This window comes from Centropristis striata, chromosome 10 (genome assembly GCF_030273125.1).
Source record: "Centropristis striata isolate RG_2023a ecotype Rhode Island chromosome 10, C.striata_1.0, whole genome shotgun sequence".
Classification (NCBI taxonomy): domain Eukaryota; kingdom Metazoa; phylum Chordata; class Actinopteri; order Perciformes; family Serranidae; genus Centropristis; species Centropristis striata.
Window position 1 is genome coordinate 29135651 of NC_081526.1, and position 22203 is coordinate 29157853.

Sequence of the window (22203 nt, forward strand, 5' to 3'; positions counted from 1 at the left end):
GTCACCTCATTTAAAAAAAAAATCTGGTATCTCTCCTGTAACTAATGATATAACTGATGTGATTTTGCTGGTTCTTGTTAAATAAACTGATTGTTTGATTTGTAATTTGTAATTCTTAAAAAAACAGCAAGATATTCCGTCACAAATACCCAAAGACATGTTCATAATGTTTGTTTCCTCCACATTATAAGAAGTACATTTAAATAATTTAAAGTAAAAGCAATAAATCCTGATATTTGTTAAGCTGGAACTATAAAATATCTGTCATTTTTGCATAATAACTGAATTATCAATTATAGAGTAACTGATTAATTGAATAATCATTTCAGCTCTACTAGTATGTTCTTTTGGGTACTTTGGTTTATAACAAAAATCTTTATAAACTCATGTATGTAATCATGCAAAATCTTGATTTTGAAATAGGTGACACATTACTGCAGTGGAGTAATAATGGAAACTGTTATATGTAAGTATAAAGTGGCATGAAAAGTACCTAAATTTGCACTTAATTTACTAAGTTACCTTCCAACACTATTACATCTTGTGCTTATTCAGATGATTATACATTTAGTTTACGTCTTTCTTGATGATGAATTAATTCCATATTAGAATCATATTATCAACCCATGGTTATATAATTATCATGGCTATCAACTATTGTCTCACCTTGATAGAGAAACAACCTGCAGTCTGTCTTAACCCTCAATGACTTCACTAAGCTACAACTACTTACCAGCAGGTGGCGTCAAAAGGCCGGTTTGTGAGCAGGTGAGGGTGTAAACTCATTGAAAAAAAGGAATACTGTAAGAAATCTGTCAGCTTGACACTGATTTGCTCTACATGCTGCAGGTCAGTGATTTGTGCAGCAGCCTCTAGTGAAAATACTGTAAGGCAAAAATCGAGGCGTAATCATAATGTAACTGCATCATCCTGCAACATCCAAACATGCATAAACAACTATAAGCACAAAAGCCTGACTCAGCATAAGGCAGGCAGCCAGCTGCACAGAGATGCTGCTTTAAACTAGTGTGTGTGCGCACGTGTGTGTTTGTAATAATGTCTGATGTTATAATATCCCTTGATGTTTGGATATCAGCTGTTTGCGATGTTAAATAGCCTCCAAAGAGTAATGATTACTTTTTATAGACTGGGTAATAAATGACCAGGCTGTCCCAGCAGCAGCCATTCACCTGCCGGTCATTGCTTTCTGGCTGAGGGTGGAGAGTGAGACATTTTTTGAATTTGCGCTCAGTTACTGCAGGAAATCTTTGGCAGCAGACCTCCACATTTTCCCAAGGGTAATCACAAGGATGAAGGTTGATATTCATAATCATATTTTACCAAAGGAGTGGCCCGATCTGAAGCAGGTAGGCACCGAGAGACACAAGCTCACTGAGGATCTGAGAGGTTTTTATAACAGCCTCCAGAGTAAAGCCACATAATGTTTGGTTGAGTGGGTTTTAAAATAAATCACTTCTTTGTTTGTATCAGATCAGTAGCAGGCACACGTTCTCTGCAATTAAAAGCGGGTAAAATAAAATGTACCGACTTATCCCACTGGAGCGTCAGCAGGGAGTTTAAGAGCTCACTCCATAAATCCGGGTTCTCTATGGCTGGTTAAACTTTAATCGATAAGTGGCTTTAGCCTTGCTCTTTGCTGTCCTATCTGTTATCTGTTCCTGCTCTTATGTCTCTGTTACCTTGGCTAATGATTCCCCATGTTCAGTGTTTGACAGAGAGGATCATTCTTTCTTTCTTTAAAGCTGAACATATTTTGGCCAAAAATCTGAATTTTGTGTTACACTGAAATAATACTATTTCACCACTTTTGCATTACATTTGAAAAGCCAACTGCAGGCCTATGTAAACAGTTATTGCCACATTTAGGATTTGTTCTGCAAATCTCAATGACTGGGATTATATTGGTTATTATTTTTGTAAAAATCAGTGCAGACAGAGAGGCAATTAAACCCCTGTGTCCTACACACTTTTCTTACTTACTATTTGAGTCCCTGCTCAACGTAATAACAATTATTATACAAATAACAATCGTTATAAAATTAACTTTTCACTACATAAAAACCCACAATGGAGAAAACTATTGAAGTGGTAACCTTCTCTTCTGCACCAACAGGGCAATTTAATTTATTTGCAAAAAAAAGAAAGAAATGTACAGTAGTTCTGCACAGTGACATTACTCGTGTTTGGTGTATGTAAGACAACAGAGAGGTCTGAAAGTTACACAATAGACTGTGATAAAATGGTTATAAGATTTGTGAGGCATTGTGTTGCATAAAACTAATACCAGTACTGATCACATGATAAAATGACATGATGTGGAGTCATGCAGCTCTTCTACAGAGCTGCAAGACACAAAGTGTATAATTCTTAAGTCACTTTTGGTCGTTGTTGGGTGTCTCTTTGCAGTTGTTGTTTGTGTTTGCATTTCTCTGTGGGGTTTTTTGGTCCATTTGTAGTAATTTCATATCACTGTGTAGTTGTTCAGGTCTTTATAGTATTTTTTTTGTCTGTGGTTGTTCTCTTTGTGGTGCTTTGTGTTTTTTGTAGTTATTTTGTGTATCTTTGTGGTCGTTTTGTCCCTTTTCATAATCTGTGAGTCTTTTTGTGATGTCCTTGTGTCTGTTAACAGTGTTTTTTCATGTTTTTGTAGTTGTTTTATAGTTGTTTTGTAGTCATTTTATGTTTCTTTGTGGTCAATTGGAGTCTCTTCCTTTTGCTTCCTTCCTTTTCTCTTTATTTTGCACCAGGGGGTTTGTAGCAAAAAAATGTATTCAATTCAAAATACTTTTATAAGCAGTTCTCTTTACATTCTTAAAGGTCAGCAAGTATGCATGTGATAAAACATTATTATGTATGTCTTTGAGTTGTTAAAGAGGTGCTTGCTACTCAGGGCCTCAAACACAACTTTGGGGTTAATCACACACCACACTGTTGGAGAAGAACATGCACATTTAATTTAAAGCAGATTTTAACAAAATAACTACTTGAAGGCACAGACTGACACTTTTAAAGGAAGGGTGTAAAACCCATCTCGCATCATGAATAGCTGAATCCTCTCTATGGCATCCACAAAGTACACAGTACTGCAGATCTGCAGGGATATGAAATGAGGCTTTTCTAGCTGTGTTGCTCACGAAGATCATTCGTGGCTTCATCTGTATGCAAAAGAGTCAACAGCCTCAGATGGCACTCACTTTGAGTTATCCAGTGCGTTGGAGTGGAGTAGTACTCCAGCATGAAGATTGAACCCTCGCAGATGGGATAAGACAATCAATGGAGGCTTTCCCACAGCAGGACGCATGGAGGATACCAACTATGTTCATGTTTATACAGAGATTTGACATCTAAATTAAATACAGCAAATACAGTCATGGAAAAAAAATATTAGAACACCCTTTTTCTTTATTGTTCATTTAAATGACTGGTACATCTAAAGGTACATTTGTTTGTTTCGAATATAATGATAACAACAAAAATATCTCATAATAGTTTCATTTAAGTGCTGATATCTAGACATTCTCCATGGTTTTCATATAAATTATTTCGGTTATTATCAATAAAACCATGGAAAATGGCTAGATATCAGCTCTTAAATGAAACTCTTATGAGCTATTTTTGTTGTTATCATTATATTTGTCCAAACAAATGTACCTTTAGTTGTACCAGGGATTAAAATGAACAATAAACTGAAAAAAAAACAAGGGTGGTCTAGTAATTTTTTCCATGACTGTATATCATTGAATGTGTTTAGAGTGATATTACTCAATTGTTGTGCATAAACACTGTTTTGCATGTGTTTCAGAGGTATGGATATGATGGGTTTGTCCAGCTTCACCATCACTGCAAGGTGAGACTGTTTTTTTTGTATGCATGTACAGACAGGAGTCCTTATGTAACTCTACTGCAGACAATGCTCAGGACACAGCAGGTTCCTCTCAGCTGCACCCCACCCTGTGGACCGTTCAGCCTGGTCCTCTACATGTGAGCAGCTGCAGGACTCAGCACGGTGCCACTGCATCAGCAGAGAGGTTCACTTCAAAAACCTCCGCAGCACAGTAGAACACAGAGCAGCCTGTCAGCTGTGTGGCTAATGCAACTTTTAGCGGCCAAGCTTTTGGCATTAGCAAACTGCACAGAAGGACCCATATTTGATTGTGTCACATTGATGCATTCAAACATAAGCCGCGTCTGGTGACGAGCATCTGTTTAAGTCCTGGTGCCAATGTTAAAACAAGATTTATGAGGACTCCAGGTAACACAGGTGTAGATGCACCTAAGGTTTTTAATTACAACAGTTAGCAGGGGAAATAAAAACCATCCAGATGTTGTTTGTATATGTGCATTTATATATACCTATACACCTTTCCAAAGACATTTAGTCTGTCATGCCATTTTAATGCAGGTGTAAATGGATGTTTACATTGCATGTGCTCCATGAGACAGTGTGAATCAGCAGTATGCTGCCATCTTGTGGTTGTTTTTTTTAAGTGTTCTGATATCCAAAAGTCATATAATTGAGTGCCCCAGCTCTACAACTGCAGTTGTTTGAATTTGCCATGGTTTTCATATAAATTATTTAGGTTATTATCAAGAAAACCGTGGAAAATGGCTAGATATCAGCTCTTAAATGAAACTCTTATGAGCTACTTTTGTTTTTATCATTACATTTGTCCAAACAAATGTACCTTTAGTTGTACCAGGCATTAAAATGAACAATAAACTGAAAAAAAACAAGGGTGGTCTAGTATATTTTTCCATGACTGTATATCATTGAATGTGTTTGGAGTGATATTCACTCAATTTTTTAAAGTGTTCTGATATCCAAAGGTCATATAATTGAGTGCCCCAGCTCTATAACTGCAGTTGTTTGAATTTGCCATGTGACTGGTGTTCATGTTTCAGGGCGAAGCAGACATGATGAAGGATGGGAAGCTGTTCCGAGTGATTCAAGAGAACTGCTGGGATGCAGACGCACGCATAAGGGACATGGATCAACATGGTATATGCACAGACATAGAACAGGCAGTGGTGGAATGTAATTAAGTAAACTCAAGTCCTGCACTTAAAGGCATACTATGCAGGAATGGTTGCTTATTGTTGTAAACACAACATTCAACTCAACAAAAGTACAACTCCTGATTTACGTAACGTAACTATGTCGCTTACGATATTACCGTCTGCCTCTTCTCTATTTAACTTTACGTGCATCTATTTTAATTTTAAAAGCCTAACCAGGAACTTTTTAACCCTCACCTTAGAGAAGTAGTTTAACGAACAAAACTACGGCCTTTTAGTTGCCAAAACCTCACAAAAGAGAAAGTGAAATGAAACGAAAAAAGTGAGTGGCCATTATATGGGCTGGTAATAACACAATGTACCTACTGGTTGAGCAGTCCATTGATATGGCTGATAATAACCTAAAAACATACAAGATGGTAGAGTATGCCCCTACATTATTCATACTTATGGGATGTTTAGTACTAATAAATGCCCTTTCAATCATGTGATAACGTCCAGATCTGGCAAAAGGGTAACGCCCAAACACAGCCCAAACACAGCCCAAACTCAGCTAAATTAAAAGAAAGAAAAAATACAAACAGATGGCATGGTCTCTGCAGATACAGACCATAGACTGGATACAGACACACAACTTCTTCTTGGTTTTAAGTTCTTTTTGTACAAGTCTATAAATGCTTTTTGTTTTTTTCTGGAAAATCCTGCATATCCTGCTGACCAAGGTCTTTGCCCTTCACTTGAGTATTTACTTTTTATGCCACTTTATACTTTGTACTCCACAATATTTGTATTTATATTGGAATGAGGCTGTAGTAAAACACTGAACGGAAACATTTTACTGCACAAAGAGTACTTCATCTTTTGACACTTTATGTAAATTAAGCTAATACTTACACACTTTTACTTCAGTAAGGTTTAAAAGGCAGGACTTACTCAGTAGAATTTTTACAATGTGGATAAAGTAGTTCTACTCTTAAGTACTTTTACCACTGTAAACAAGTTTTATCTTATCGATCCCTGAAATATATGTTTTTGTTTATGTTCCTTCAGGTGTCACAGTTCAAGCCCTTTCTACTGTCCCTGTGATGTTCAGTTACTGGGTAAGTAAACACTAAGTCTGAGCAGCTTCAGTCAAAAACAATGCACTTGTTGGGTTTTATTGCTGTGCGGTTACAACCTGAATCATGTGTTTACTGTGCTCTAAACTACTGTGAGCTGCAGCAGCCACCCACTCCTGCTGAAACGAGGAGCAAATTAAATTCTAGGCTTTTTGTGCAACACCACAGACCAACAGAGTACCTCTTTAATACCTTTTTTCTGCTTTATTTGATTCTCATAGCCATTCTTTCCTGCAAAACTATCTTTATTCTCCTTCAGACAGAAGCATCAACGCGAATATTATTCAAATCTAAATTCACATTTATATTTACCTATTCTTTTTCTGAATTACAGGCCAAACCTCATGACACACTGGATCTCTGTACCATTCTAAATAACGATTTGGCCGAGACAGTGCGCAGTCACCCCAAGAGGTTTGTGGGCCTGGGCACTCTGCCTATGCAGGCCCCCGACTTGGCCGTGCTAGAGATGAGGCGCTGCGTGAAGGAGCTGGGCTTCCCTGGGGTGCAGATTGGCTCACACATCAACAACTGGGACCTCAATGCCACTGAACTCCATCCTTTCTTTGCTGTGAGACATTGGATTTTGCAGTACATGCTTATATGATGATGAATGTTTCTGGTGAAAGTTGCTGCAAAAGTACCACCGGTTCACAGTGCACGACATTCTTTGTATTCAGAGGCGAAAGTAGTCATTCATCTTGTGGTGTGTCTTCCATGCAGGCAGCTGAGGAGCTGGGCTGCTCCATATTTGTCCACCCGTGGGACATGCAGACAGATGGGCGGATGGCTAAGTATTGGCTGCCCTGGCTGGTGGGTGAGGGAGACGGAGTAGGAACAGGAGATATTGAATATCGCCCCTGGTCTAATCAAATGAAAATAAAACACACTTTTCTTCTGAAAATACAATCACTTCTTTGTGACCGCACTGGGTGCCTGTTTAATTATATGTGCATAGAAAACCTACAACGGCTACACGCTGGTGGAGGGTCGCCAGTTCGATTCTGGCCTGCGGCTCTTCTGTGTGGAGTTTGCATGTTCTCCCCGGGTACTCCGGCTTCCTCCCAGTCCAAAAACATGCACTTTATTTATTACAGGTTTATTTGGTGACTCCAAATTGTCCGTAGGAGTAAATAAAAGTGTGATGGGTGACCTGTCCAGGGTGTAACCCCTGTCAGCTGGGATCAGCTCCAGCCCCCCGCAACCCAAGTGCCGATAAGCGGTTAAGGATAATGAATGAATGTATAACCAACATTACCTTACAATGATTGATGAAGCCATCGAAACCAAAACACTGTAATTCAGTAATCCACATTGGTGTGACCTTTTGAATGTTGTGACATTTGCATGTTATTTGATGTATTGTGATCTGGGCCATTGGTAACCATTAACACCGTACTTTTTGATTTTGTTTCTGACACTTAGTAATAGGGCTGGGTATTGTTTAAAAAAGGACCAGTACCAATAATACCAACAGAGTACCTCTTTAATACCTTTTTTCTGCTTTATTTGATTCTCATAGCCATACTTTTGGACAATCTGATGATTTTGACATAGTGAATGGCTCAATTCCACCACACCATATACAGTCATGTAAAAATAAAAAATATTAGACCACCCTTGTTTTCATCAGTTTCTTGTTGATTTTAATGCCTTTAATGTTAATGATTTCGGTTATTATCAAGAAAACCATGGATAATGTCTAGATATCAGCTCCTTAATTAAACTCTTATGAGCTATTTTGTTGTTATCAATATGTTTGTCCAAACAAATGTACCTTTAGTTGTACCAGGCATTAAAATGAACAAGAAATTGAAGAAAACAATGGTCTTATAGTTTTTTCCATGGCTGTACCTGTATGGGTTGTAGCTGTTACGGTAGTGAGCCATTCTAAAGGTTAATTAAAATCAAGTTTAGATTCTACTATGTACTGGATTAGTTCAATCAACCAACTAATATTGTCTTTTAATAACAAAACATTTAATTAAAGGCCAGTTCATCAAGAAGTTGTCTTTTATTGTCTTTTTTTTTAAATGTAGGCATGCCGTCAGAGACAACCATGGCTATTTGCTCGATGATATTTGGAGGCATATTCGAGAAGTTTCCGAAACTCAAAGTCTGCTTTGCACATGGAGGTATAGACCAGAGTAATATAAGCACAAAGGTGTCATCGTCAACATACACTAACTTCATGCTCAAATACAGATGACATTTGCTTCCGTTTATCTGGTTACAGGTGGCTCTTTTCCATTCACTGTTGGCAGAATTGAACACGGACACACAGTCCGTCCTGACCTGTGTGCAGTGGACAACAAGATCAGTCCACGGAAATACCTCGGTTCTTTCTACACCGACTCCCTAGTTCACGATCCTATCGCCCTGAAGCTGCTCACTGATGTTATTGGACAAGTGAGCTTGAGTTTATCAAACACATAAACCATGTCTTAGTGGTGGCCATAGATGGCTCATACATTGAGAAGACACTGAGGGATGTGTTGCCAGTTCTTAGTGTGGAGAGTGTGTGGGTAGTTTAAACTTGAAACCGCTTAAACATTACATACAAAAACAGTCAGTAATGTTGCTTTCATTAATTCAACAGTGTTACTGTGAATGTTAACTTGTTAACATGCATGTATTGCTCTTTCAGGACAAAGTGATGCTGGGAACAGATTATCCGTTCCCGCTGGGTGAGCTGCAACCTGGATCACTAATTGAATCAATGGATGAATTTGATGACAAACTAAAGGTAACAATATAATCCCTTCTTTCATTAAGTCAGTATGAATACCTTTGTACTGCTATCATGAATTAACTCTATAGCAAAGTAGAACATGCTTATTAGCAGCAGTGCAAAGGACACAGATCAATAAGCTTTTAGTATAATGTTTGACGTCATCCCAAAAATATTGAATTCTGCTAGCTTTTTAAAATGTAATTGTGTTAATTGATGGGCAAAATCAACCTTAAAAGTGTTAAATTATTGAACTGTATTCAATTTTGTGAGTACTCTTTTTGTTTTGCAGGATAAATTGCTTGCTGGAAATGCACTGGAATTTTTGGGCCTGAAGAGACAGCAGTTCGAGTGACACACAGTGTTACACTCGGTGATTCAGTGCAAAGGCTTTATGCATATTTGGCTGGTTGTTGTTTGATATAATAAAGGATTTCACTGTCAGAATTTTTTGAACTGCCTTGTTTATTTGATGCTAGTTTTCTAAACTTTATTCTCACCATTAACAGAGAAAAAGAACTCTGCCCCTCACACCTGCACAATAAATAAATAAAACAATACAATTAAAAATATAATAAAAAAGCTGCACTAATGTTAGGTTGTTTGTGCTCTTCTCATAGAGTCAAAGCATTTCTTATATATTTCTTACTTAGTGAGGTTAATTGCAAAACTACAAAATCATGCATCCAGTTAATGATTCTACATAAGAATTAGTTATATCCCTTTTTGCTAAATTTGTAAAAAAAAAAAATAATAATAATTTTAAAAAAAATGTGTGGCTGTGATGTGGACTGGAGATGTATTTGCTGTTAACTCAGTGTTTGAGTGCGCATGACGGTTGCCCTGCCTGTCCTGCGTCTGTTTGGAGCGTTGGTTGTGCATGTTGCCAGAAATGAATGCTACAAATCTGCAAGATGCAATATACAGAAGAACATGTTATATTTGAATAATTATAAGAAGGCCGACAGCTTAGATAGCTATAGTTATTTATATGTGTTTTGCTCCACTATAGCTTTCCTCTTTCCCATTGTATTTTATCATGTTTAGGCTTTGTAACTCATAGTAACAACAGCTGTTCATGCACGGCATGAACAGCTGTTGTCATGGGTTACTGGCCAATAGAACTCTGCTGCAAGTCCAATCTGTTCGGGGCGGTCGGGCCCAGCCCAACAATGATGAAATGTGAATTATTAAAGAAATCGGGGCACATTCTGGGTGTGCTGCAGTGCTGCATAACTTTACCCAAACTTTTTTCTCCAGTTGTGTTTACTCTTGGGTCTTTCATTCAACAAACCTGAACCTTTACAAACATGAACAGTGGGGAAAGTGTAGTAGTACACACCATTTTCAGGCAATATATAATCTATGATGCCGCCAATGTCACTTTTTCTGCTGTGATCCCACAAATAACAATAGCCTATAGCAAAGACCGTTTAGAAGCTTCTATTCAGTATCTTTGTATGTCATTATATGGAGTGTATGTCATTTACATCCTGCAAAACAAGTACTTCTATATGGTCTGACTTGACTGGTATGCCCTCTAGTGAAAACCTCCAGTAACACACATACATTTACTTATACACATGGTTGTGTCATAGACTGTATATAAATAAAACCCATTTGTTTGTGGACTGCCCGTTGAAGCATCAAGTTCAGCGTTACACTCGTCGCCATCTTGCATCGCCATCTTGTTTCCGATACAGGGAGCAGACCATATCTGGACTGTGAAGGAGCGAGAGGGATCTGATCACTGACTACACGACTCTCTACACCTCAACCTGACTGAGAGAAGCCGCTGCTAATTCACGTTAGCATTAACTGGAGCATTAACTGGGATGTTAGTTTTAGCTAGCAAAAAACAAAAACAAAATGTACGTGTAGATGAAGTATGTGAACAATGCTATGGTATACAGGTAAACAGCAAGTATATCTCTGGCCTTAGTTAATCATTTATTATTGGGGGTTAATAGGACATGTATATTCGTTCCTATTTGATTGATTGATTGATTGATTGATTGATTGATTGATTGATTGATTGATTGTCTTTATTTCGAACATGCAAGCAAGTTAAAAAAAAAAAACAACACAAAAAAAACCAAGTTTAAATATTAATAGATGAATAAATAAAAAACACATCCATCATCACAAATTGTTGCCTTCTCTCTAAATAGCTCCTCACCCAATTCAAAACTACCCCCCGGATCCCATATTGTTCTAGTTTTGTAATTAGTATATTGTGATCTATTGTATCAAATGCTTTTTTTAAGTCTATAAATGTCCCGATCGCAAATTTCTTATTGTCTGTGGAGTTAGTGATTTCTTCTGTGAGTTCTGTTAAGGCTAGTGCTGTTGACCGGTTTGCTCTGAAACCATATTGACTGTCGGTGAGTAATTTGTATTTATCTATGAATTTGCATAATCTATCATTAAAACGTTTTTCAAAAATTTTGGAGAATTGTGGGAGCAGAGAGATTGGCCTATAATTTGTGAAGTGGTGTTTATTGCCAGTTTTGTACATCGGTATGACTTTGGCTGTTTTCAATTTATTAGGAAATTGTCCAGTTTGGAATGACAGGTTACAGATGTGTGCTAGTGGTTTAGAGATACCCTTAATTACCCTTTTAACAGTTTTTATGTCAATGTCATCACAATCGATGGAAGTTTTGTTTTGTTTCCTATAAATGAAACTGACCTGAACAAAACACAGCGTTGTGTAAAATGTATATAAATTGATCAAAAATAATAATAACGCAACCCCTTGATATAATATAAAGCAGCTTCAGAATATTTACAAATATGGATACACATCGTGGTGCTCACCGTCGAAGAAGTCGTGATTTCCTGTGCGACACCGACGTCACGTCCGCTTTCTCGATGCCCAATGTTGGAGAGCAATGGCGGCGTGCCGGGGATCCTCGTCGAAATGGTTTTTCACCCGGGAACAGCTCGAAACCACGCCGTCGCGCCGATGTGGAGTAGAACCAGACCGGGAACTCTCTTATCGGCAACAAGCGGCGAATCTGATCCAAGATATGGGTCAGAGGCTCAACGTGTATCCTTTGTAAACAGCCTGTATTAGTATCAGACATGGCGCTAAACGCTGCAGCGGGCCACATACCGCCAGCTGACTTAAACTGACTGTTGAGTGTAGCGAGCAAGAATTGTGACTTTTCGGCTTGTATGCTTTCGTTATGTGTTAGTTAAAATACTGTTGTGTCATTAAAGTTTTAGCCTGGAATCCCAGTGTTGTTGGTTTAGGTTTTACGTTAGCTACGTGCTAACATAGCACGCTAAGTAGCTAGCTGAGGGTCCAGAAGGCCATGAGGCGAGTCTGCAGCTGTTACTAGCCTCTTGCCCACTGAATGCCTTTACCACCGGCCCCAATGAGCTTAGTTGATGAAATAACGACACACTTCTTCAGTATACGCAAATTTGTGTATTTATATATATTTATGATGCAGCTGCTTATTTTTGATTTAGGGCAAATGGCGCGCTAACTTAAATCTAACGCACATCTCCTGACTAGCATGTTATACCGCCTCGTTTGCTCAACTGATTTCAATTCAGTTTATTTACCAGACTCGTGTCCAAAAGCCATACAAGACAGGACAGATAAAAACAATCAAAACAAGAAGAAAAACAAATACAAAAATTAAAATACATACAGACATGTCAGCCAATGTACTCAGTCTGGATGTGTACCTAGAACAGCTCACAAAAGGATCTGAGAGTAGCACCATGATACTCATACAGACGTTGCATAAAGTTAAACATCAGATTTCTTAAAAGTGCTTTCAGTGTGCTAACTCCTACTGATACAAACATCTGACTAGCACTCCCTCCTCTGGGAAACCTTGAGTGAAATTCTCATTGCATCAGTGTAGGCTACTTGTAACTTCTGCAAGCTGGATTTTTAGTAAGACAACAGATGGGCAGTATAAAGTGTGCAGTAAGCTTTGAAAAGAGCCACTTTTACTTGAGTAAAACAGCAGCTAAACTTACGTGCTATGGTGTTTGCCTGTGCATATAAGCTACAATGCTGTCGGTATATGTCATCATCATCATTCATATCATCTGCAATACAATGAGCAAGGTATTTAATCTTTCTGCAGACCTCAAAACAATTATTGGACAGTTCAAACACAGGGAAATTAAGCCATATATCCTGTTTCATTGTGCATATTAAAACAGCACTTTTGCGGGAATTGTATTTTATATCAAATTCCACACCATAGTCAAAGCATATATTAAGAAGCTCCCTTTAGAAGATTAAAAGTAACAAGGTCATCTGCATACATAAGATGATTCACCAACATGCCACCAATCATGCAGCCAGTGTTGCAACCATTCAGTCTCCTAGACAGCTCATCCATATATAAATTAAATAAGACGGTACAAAATTCCTCCCTGCCTAACACCATTGGACACTCTAAAGGGTGCAGATATGCTACCCACCTAGTATGCCCACCAGCAGATGTGTATCTGCTGGTGGGCATACCAATAGGCAAGAACCCTCACAATGTACCCAGGCACTCCCCCTTGCTTTAGTTTAATATAGAGCTTTTTGTGATTCACTTGATCAAATGATTTCTTTTCTCTGTCCTTTACTCATTTTAATAAGTAGTTTCCATGTTAAAATGCCGCCAAATTGTGCTTGCCTGAGTTTGATATAGTGACTTTAAGCTAAATCGTTCACTCGAGCTTCATTTACACTCCGTGAAAGTTACATTTTTCCCTTGACCAACCCTCCAGCTCTCAATTAACAATAAATACAGCCATTGTTTACATGCATAGATTTTATATGCACCACTCGTTCACCAAATTCCACAGGAATGTAAGTATTTTGTTGCATAATACTGCTATTGACCTGCAACCCAGTAACATGTGTTAGGTAGATTGTTACATAATTTGCTAGTATGAGTATACGTTGAAATGTTTTGATGCTTTTGTACAGATAATTTCTCCAACCACCTTATTCTTGGCCGCAAAAGTGGAAGAGCAACCTCGGAAACTCGAACATGTGATCAAAGTTGCACATGCTTGCCTAAATCCCCAAGAACCGCCTCTAGACACAAAGAGTAATGTAAGTTCAGGCTCAAGCTCTACATATTGTATGGTTGAAAGTTTTTTCCCCTTTTCTTTATCTGGCTTTCCAGTTCTCTCAGTGGTCATGGTTTCCCTTTGTATAACTGGCTGTGCCAAATTGCATTGCCCTCTACAGAGGACCTTATTTTAACTGCCCTGGCCAGCTGTTGGTGTGTACCAAACTACCACACTCAATAAGGCCTAGATTTATAGTAAAATGAGCCTCTCTGTTTGGAGTTTTTGGCCATTTTAGTTGTTAGGGGCATAGATTAATAGACTCATTACAATTGTGTTGTAATGACTGTCTATCAAACTTCAGGCATACCTCCAGCAAGCTCAAGAGCTGGTGATACTTGAATCCATAGTGCTGCAGACCCTGGGTAAGTAGTGGTGACTGGAGTGGATGACTTGAGAGAGAGATAGATTTGTTTATCATAAATCATTATATTTGGCTTATCTTTAAGACTAAGGGAGTAGTGCTATTGATCACTGTTGAATTTATTCATCACAGCCTGTTGAGTGAAAAGCTGCTGTATGGGTATCTTGTCATGCACATATTTTCAAGAAATCATGTAAAGGTGACATGTCATTCTGTCATTGTTGACATTAGTCAACAATAACAATTTCACATTTTTCCTCGAGTGAAAGTGGCCAAAGCTGGTTTGATGGCACTTTATTTGTAATATATTAATTGACCTTGAGTTCCACTATTCACTGTTAACATTATAAATAACTTATGTTATTTTTAATCATAAAAATGACATGTCATCTCCCAGCTGTCTGTGTTGAACTCACCTGTCATGTATTTTGTTCCAGGCTTTGAAATTACTATTGATCACCCACACACTGATGTGGTGAAATGTTCCCAGCTAGTGCGAGGTAGAGGCTTCCTTCTTTGCTCTTTGTGCCCTCTACTCTTATTTGTCCCACCTCAAATATTGGTGGGGAGGGGGGTGAAAACCTTGCTGATGTAATGGTTACATAACCACACACCTTGCACTTTTTGATGTCCTTTTGAGTTCATATATACGTTGCACATAAACAACATTTACTTATGACTATTATTGGGCCAAGTTCAAGACTGAAGTTTTATCATTTTGTTGTGGGGTTTGTCAATTCAAATGTAATGTGTATATATACTGCCTGTATAATGGCTTAATGATGTGCACACAGTTGCACAAACGTCACACAATGTTGCACAGATAGGCATATACACTAAAGTCACAGCCAAACACACATAATCTGAGCATTTCTATTTCAATATTGGCATGGTAAATCAGTGGTTCTGGCTTAATTCATAAAAACCTTCCAGCTTAAAGTTTTCAAAATGTAGCAAGACTTTGTACTTACTGTTGTTTTCAGTCTTGGCCTTGGCTTAATCAACACATTGAAACATTTAGTTCCTGGCCTAATGATAATGCAATCTTTTTGTCTTACAGAAATGCTAATAATGTTTTCCCTTCCCTGCTTTTCTGTTTTTCTGTCTCTCTCTTACAGCAAGCAAGGATCTGGCACAGACTTCCTATTTCATGGCTACCAACAGGTTGTTATCCTGCCCCTCCTTTGTTGCACTTTGACTGCACACCATAGCTTCCTGTAATGCAGGGTACCCTTTCAGTGTCCAACGGGCCCTAGTTGCGCTGGTGGTTGTTGGGATGCTTGCCTCCTCCCCTCAGCTCCCCTCCCTTGTTCAAAGGGAGCGGGACAGGGTGGCTTGTAGCGTTACCGGCCCCAGTCGCAGTGCGGTGTATTGTACAAGGGACCACGTGTTGGCACAGATGGGTTGAATGCAAGGTGTGAAGTGTAGTGGTGCGCTTGAAACCCACATGTTTGTTCGGTTGCGAAAAAGTGCATAATTCTAAAAGAAAGACACTTTGGTAGCCTGAATAGCAGCTAAAGATTTCACAGATGTAAACATTTCTCGTAGAGGTTCTTCCGGTAAGTACCACAAATTAATTTTTAAAATGTTCTTTTTCATATTCATTTGTTCAAAATGCATTATCTGCTCAAATATTATTCACCTTTTGCAATATTACACATTTTCTAGCTTTTCTACAGTATTCTTTCATACATATAGCTCATGTAAAATATGGAAAGCGTAATTGCAACCCATTAAGGACCTGCTGAATGTCTATTAAGTATCTCCAATACTGATCAAAGTATATTTGGTGATTATTATTTATTCTAAAGTGAGGACAAAATGTTATTTACCTGCCATGTAGGAGGAAAACTGGGTCCTTAAAGGGTTTATTTATTGACAACAGTGGTGAAAAGAAATTTGTATTAATGTTATTAACTTTTAATCGGATGACAATGTCTGGATGCTGACTATGAATGGTGTTGACGTTTTGCACTGAGCTGGCACTTATTAAGAGTGCAAGCTATAGCCAGTAACTGTTCATATAATGGCACAGTACTCTTACAAATTAATTTTATTCAAGTCCAAAGGACTAATTCCTATCAGAGGGTAGTTAGGATTTCAGATGCATACATTTTTGTGAGTTGGGTTTTGAAATGGTATCAAACAAATCCTTGTAAATGTTGGCTGTTACTGATGGCTTTGTTCAAGGCTGCTGTAATCTGACAGACCAGACTCCAGACATTGTACAAGGTTACCATCCAGTTCTTACCAGTGTCTTTTAAATTGCAGCAATGGAAGGCAAAATTATGGCTCGTTTTAGTAAAGCTTCATGCTGAGGCAAAGTGTTAGCAAAGTGATGTTGAATCTAGCTTTATCATGGATAAGGTTTTTCTTGAGAATTTTAACTTTGAATGCAGAAAGACTACAGTGATTTTATTAGTGAGATTCTGACATTGGGACGCTGTGAAAAACGTATCAAAAACAGAATGCAGTGATTTTTCGGACCTTTTTGACCTAATTTTAGTTGTATACAGTACAAAGACAGCATATTTATTGTTCAAACAGGGAAACCTTGATTTTTGAAAATATTTACAGGTGCATCTCAATAAATTAGAATATGATCATCATCTATATGACTCAATACTTGGTTGGTGCTATTTGACCTGAACTACTGGAAATTGACTCTTATCATCATATTCTAATGTATTGAGATGCACCCATACACTCATCCTAAATATGATGAATTCTGTTTTTATTTACGTTTTACATCACATGCCAAGTTTTTTGGAATCAGTTGTAGAACAGCAACAGTCCTCAATACCTCCATACAACCCAACTTTGAAGAAATTCAAACTATCCCTTCGCTATGATGTTTTGTAGAGGAAGGCTCTCTGTGTTCAGACCATGCGTACACTTCTGTGTAACACTAACACTGTCAGTGCTGGTGCCGTGTCGTATCCATTGATCTGGAGGGCCAACTAGGTCTATCCCTTTCAACACAGCCCCAGAGACCCATACAGAGAGGGTTGTAAGAGCAGCCCCTTGTCAGTTAACTGTACAATGATGTAACTGTCACATGGGTGGCCTCAGGGTTTAGTGTTTCACAATGGGCAGACTACACTTCCCTACTGCACATGGCCCTTTCCCGACCTCCCTCACTCTTGTTTTGATGGCCTTAACGTTTCCACCAGCCAGGTTCTTTGAAACATATATGACTGCTACACAGTTCAATGCTTTTTTTTCACTATTATCCTGATGATGGAAATTCACCGTGATCAACTAATTGTATTATTTATGGCGATTCACAATGAAATTGTAAATTGTCCTATCCCTAGACATGTTCCATATCAACAGAGTTCAATAACTGCTTATCTTTTGCACCAGTGCCTACAGTAAATTAAAACTGTGCGCTCCCTCTTGTGTTTTTTTCTCTTTTCTGCATATGTGGGACCACTCGGGACGCCTGCCCTGCATCAACTCACATTCCTACAACCTCTTACACACACTATACACATCACTTGCGCATACCCTCACACACTTTGCAGTCTACACCTCACTACCTTCTGCCTCCAGTACAAGCCCACAGTGATCTCCTGTGTGTGCATCCATCTGGCGTGCAAGTGGTCCAACTGGGAGATCCCAGTTTCCACTGATGGGAAACACTGGTGGGAGTACGTGGACAACTCTGTCACCCTCGAGCTGCTTGATGGTGAGACTGAATTTATGTGTTTTATTTTTCCATAATTGTATTGGTGAATACTTTTAGCCTGCTGTGATTGATCTTGTCATACATTTAGTGTGTTTTCCTTTATCGCTGTTTAAAAAACACTTGGTGAAAGGTCACAGAATTCGAGGTAGTTTGATGACACCTTGTGCGTCTTGTGCTTGTAGAGTTGACCCACGAGTTTCTTCAGATTCTGGAGAAGACGCCCAGCCGGTTAAAGAGGATACGGAACTGGAGGGTAGGCTATATTGCAGCTCTATATTACGCATATTAAATAATTATGTTCTATTTGCAGAGGATGTATCAAAGTATATAGTCTTGCCATCTTCATGTAAACCTACAGTACAGGCCAAAAGTTTGGACACACCTTCTCATTCAATGCGTTTCCTTTATTTTCATGACTATTGACATTGTAAATTCATCAAAACTATTAATGAACACATGTGGAATTATGTACTTAACAAAAAAGTGTGAAATAACTGAAAACATGTTTTATATTCTAGTAAGCAAAGGGTGGTTACTTTGAGGAATCTAAAATACAAGACATGTTTTCAGTTATTTCACACTTTTTTGTACATAATTCCATATGTGTTCATTCATAGTTTTGATGCCTTCAGTGAGAATCTACAATGTAAATAGTCATGAAAATAAAGAAACGCATTGAATGAGAAGGTGTGTCCAAACTTTTGGCCTGTACTGTATGTGATCTTTTTAACCAGCAAAAAGCTAAAATTCCAACCACAGTTCTTAAAACGTCTGTAGTATAGAAAGCAAACTTAATCATTCAAGGGTAAATTCAATTTCAGGAACTTTTTTTATTCAACTATAGCAGCTTAAACTTACAGTTGGTGTGCATGGCAATGTTCAAATTCAATTCAAAATTACTTTATTTACCCCCGAGGGGAAATTCAGTTAGTCTGTTAGCTCTTTAAGAATTAAACAGCCGTTTGGTGGCAGCGTTAAAATTATTAACAGAACCCCATTCAGAGAGGTTACTGCTAACTAAAAACCAAACTCTAAACAGCATCACAAATGTCTTTCTATCCCCCAGGCAACACAAGCTGCCAAAAAGCCCAAGGGTGACAGCAGCCAGCTGACTGACAATTCCTTTGCTGGACCTTCCATGCTCCACGATCAAGGTGACGGCCTAGTCGGTGGCGTCTCGTCCAATCCAACTTTTTCCAAAGCAGGCGCTGCCTTCACCATGTCTATGCCCGGCCAGTCTCTGGACGGCTTGGCTGGCACGTACAACCCCGGCAGCCACAGCGAGTGGCCCCTGTGCAGCCAGAGCCAAGCAGGGTACCCTTCCACCTGTATAAAACAGGAACCCCTCAGCATCCCTCACCAAGAATTGTCCACTTCCTCTTTGCTTCAGCATCCGCCAGTATACAGGACTGAGAAAACACTAGACTTTATCCCTGTCAAGCAGGAACAAAAAGGAGCTGGTGGGAGCGGAGTGGGCAAGCATCAGCCACCACCTCAGTCTGCCTACCCCCCACCAGCTCAGCCTCCTCCACCACAACCATCTCCAGCTCAGAAGCTGTCTCTGGACAAATACAGAGAGAAACATGCTGCCGAGCTGGCTGTCTCTGGGCAGAAACGCAGTCAGGAACAGCATGGAGGGATTATGGACTGTGACACCAGGGGGGATATGTTATCTTCCTCCTCTTCTACCTATGCACCATCCTCTACAGGCCAAGTAGACCATCGAAAACACTCACAACCCCACCAAACATCCCACGGTGGTGGTGGGAGCACCACAGCCTCCCCATTGAAAATCAAAGCCCCCTCCTCCTCAACTTCAGGGCACGATAAACGCCATCACAGTGACAAACGGGAAAAAGGCTCGCTTAAAGTCCGCATGGCCGTCCCCGGGTCTGGCAGCAGCTCCCAGCTGGACAAAAGTGGACAACCGAGCAAAGATGAGCTCAAAATGAAGATAAAGGTCTCATCTTCAGAGCGCCACAGCTCGTCGGATGAAGGCATGGCGGCCAACAACAAGAGTAAACATTCCAGCCCTCTGGTGAGCAAGGAGAAACAACACCGTGGAGCAGATCACAGTCTCCATCGCCACCACAAGCACAGTCACCCACACACACACAGCGGGAACGGAGGAGGAGGTCTGCTGCACGCGCCTCCAGGACTGGTCAGCATGGAAGGGACTCCCGGATCCACCTCTTTGTCGTCATCCTCAGTGCGCAAGAGGGCGTACCCCGAGGCCAGCCACAACCACCACCCTTCCTCCTCATTCTCCACCTCATGCTCCAAAGTGAGCAAAATCTCCAAGGGTGGCTCTGGTGCTGCAGGTACTACATCTTTTTCTCTCCCCTTTCTTCCTCCTTGCTCTTCTCCTGTACTGCAGTGTGTCTCGTCTGGCTTGCAGCTCTATGGCTAACCTCCCCTCCCCTCCATCCCCACCCTCCTCCTCCTCCTTATTCTTGTTTCTCCTCCTCCCCTCCTGTCACACCCAGGTGGGCTGCGGACCTCTCAGCAGTACCCTCCTAGTGAATCGCCACATGAAGTGGGAGAGCAGAGACACTGAGTCCACCATTCTGCAGCCATGGCCAGCCTATGGAAATGGCAACAAAACTACCCACAGCTCTGACTTTGAAGACTATGCTCACCTCCCTGTTAAGTGCCCTAGGAAAAATAACTCTTTGTCATGATAAACCCTTTACTCAAAGGCAGAGAAAACTAATCTGCAAAAAAAAAAGTATTGTTGGACATCTCAATTTCTGAGACATGAGAAAATTATGCTTCCTGACTGTCAGATATCTGAGCTCTGATGCTCAGTCCTGTCTTTCTGTTAGTGTGTTGAATTGCTGCTTGGTTCTCCTTCCTCCTGAAATGAGTCTAGGAATGTGCAAAGTTGGGTGTGTGAGTGTGTTTTCATCAGAGGGAAAGTCCTCTACATTTCAGATCTCCATACCGGGTGAAAAAAGTATTACAAGTACTACAAGAGGCATGGAAGGTGCACTTTTTCTTCCTATTTTTTTTTAACGAGTAATTTAATTAAATCACATTTCTGCGGTTGTATGGAGGAAGCCAGTGGCCAGCTGGAGATGAGTTCAAGTTATGTTTGCTGGCATTCCATTTAGTACTGTTGATGGATGCAACATTTTTTTTTAGATGTAAAGTTTAATCTCCTAAATTTCTTTCTCGTCTTGATTTCTTTTTATACTTCAGTACTGTGCGTATGATTTGCATGTTTCAATCATCAAAGGGATTTAAAAGGAGAATGCGTACTTGCTGTTTACAGAAAGTGGAGATAAATGTACATACGTTTTTGTATGTTTAAAGAAAAAAAAGCTATACCATGACTACTCAGGTTTGGAGCTGCTTGTAAGTATAACAAGATAACTATAATACCTATAAATACTTTTATTTTGTTGATCAACGGATTGGGCATCACCGGGTGAATGATTGCAGCATTCCAGTGGTGTGTGCTTCTTACAACCTTCCTACAGGGGGCACAGTACTGTGCTTTTCCATTACAGGAAATTTCAGTTGATGCCCTGGTAACACAGGCACATCCAATACCTACTTATCACATCAGAGCGATGCAATTTGTACCAAAAATTATTTTTTTTGGACCTATAAGTAGACCTTCAGCTGGATGCCAAAGGTTGTGCCTCAAAAAGAAAAAAAAACTGACAGACAGTAGTAGTGTGCTATTAAAAGTTTACATAACCCTTTTTACTTTGAAGTGCATCAGACATAATTTCATGAAGCTGTAGCCCTTAGATGTCAGCCCATAAAGGGACACATGTAAGTATTATTCAATCAACCATGAACATGGTACTATATAGAAAAAGTTCCATTTTATTAAGAGTTGTCAGAACACTGACGAATTGGCCGTATGCAACATGACCTGCTGGATATTTTGGAAAGTATCTATTATGTGGTCACCCCACCCCACAATAGGTTTTGTCACTGTCATCCTATTGGTTGATTTCCCATTTCCAGCCATGTACCTGTCCGGACACGTCTTCACATCAGTTTCATACATTAAACTCTATATTGTTCTCAAATCTTGACATGACCGTGCCCTCTGTTCTTTTCTGGGTTATTTGTTTATTTAAGAGTGTTCAAAATAATAAGGCTGAGGCTGTATTGTTTGTACCCCCATTTGCGCAAAATCAGCTAT

General features: G+C 39.4%; 2 protein-coding genes across 3 annotated transcripts; both read left to right on the plus strand.

The window, feature by feature from the left end:
* The first annotated feature begins 1207 nt into the window (after positions 1-1207).
* Positions 1208-9327, plus strand: acmsd (aminocarboxymuconate semialdehyde decarboxylase). Its single transcript, XM_059342150.1, has 10 exons — positions 1208-1367; positions 3824-3868; positions 4924-5020; positions 6088-6137; positions 6490-6726; positions 6879-6972; positions 8195-8290; positions 8392-8564; positions 8803-8901; positions 9179-9327. Exons 1-10 carry the CDS (start codon positions 1311-1313, stop codon positions 9239-9241), a joined length of 1011 nt encoding a protein of 336 aa, XP_059198133.1. The 5' UTR covers positions 1208-1310; the 3' UTR covers positions 9242-9327.
* A 2372-nt stretch (positions 9328-11699) lies between these two features.
* On the plus strand, positions 11700-22091 carry ccnt2a (cyclin T2a). 2 transcript variants are annotated; one of them, XM_059342569.1, is made up of 10 exons: positions 11702-11938; positions 13639-13720; positions 13841-13969; positions 14291-14351; positions 14788-14850; positions 15469-15514; positions 17878-18041; positions 18224-18294; positions 19108-20362; positions 20528-22091. In XM_059342569.1, the coding sequence occupies exons 1-10, from the start codon at positions 11781-11783 to the stop codon at positions 20596-20598; spliced, it is 2100 nt and encodes a 699-aa protein (XP_059198552.1). In that variant the 5' UTR covers positions 11702-11780; the 3' UTR covers positions 20599-22091. The 2 variants fall into 2 exon arrangements, with proteins under 2 accessions (XP_059198551.1, XP_059198552.1); XM_059342568.1 differs by lacking the exon at positions 20528-22091 and having other exon boundaries at positions 11700-11938; positions 19108-20501.
* The last annotated feature ends 112 nt before the right edge of the window (positions 22092-22203 follow it).

Excerpts from the sequence above, each read along its gene's own strand:
- acmsd (XM_059342150.1), top strand. The coding sequence starts at position 1,311 with ATGAAGGTTGATATTCATAATCATATTTTACCAAAGGAGTGGCCCGAT. Across the intron at positions 6,727-6,878 it reads AACTCCATCCTTTCTTTGCT|GCAGCTGAGGAGCTGGGCTG; the intron begins GTGAGACATTGG and ends TCTTCCATGCAG. Across the intron at positions 8,902-9,178 it reads AATTTGATGACAAACTAAAG|GATAAATTGCTTGCTGGAAA; the intron begins GTAACAATATAA and ends TTTGTTTTGCAG.
- ccnt2a (XM_059342568.1), top strand. The coding sequence starts at position 11,781 with ATGGCGGCGTGCCGGGGATCCTCGTCGAAATGGTTTTTCACCCGGGAA. Across the intron at positions 14,851-15,468 it reads ATGTTCCCAGCTAGTGCGAG|CAAGCAAGGATCTGGCACAG; the intron begins GTAGAGGCTTCC and ends TCTCTCTTACAG. Across the intron at positions 18,295-19,107 it reads AGAGGATACGGAACTGGAGG|GCAACACAAGCTGCCAAAAA; the intron begins GTAGGCTATATT and ends TCTATCCCCCAG.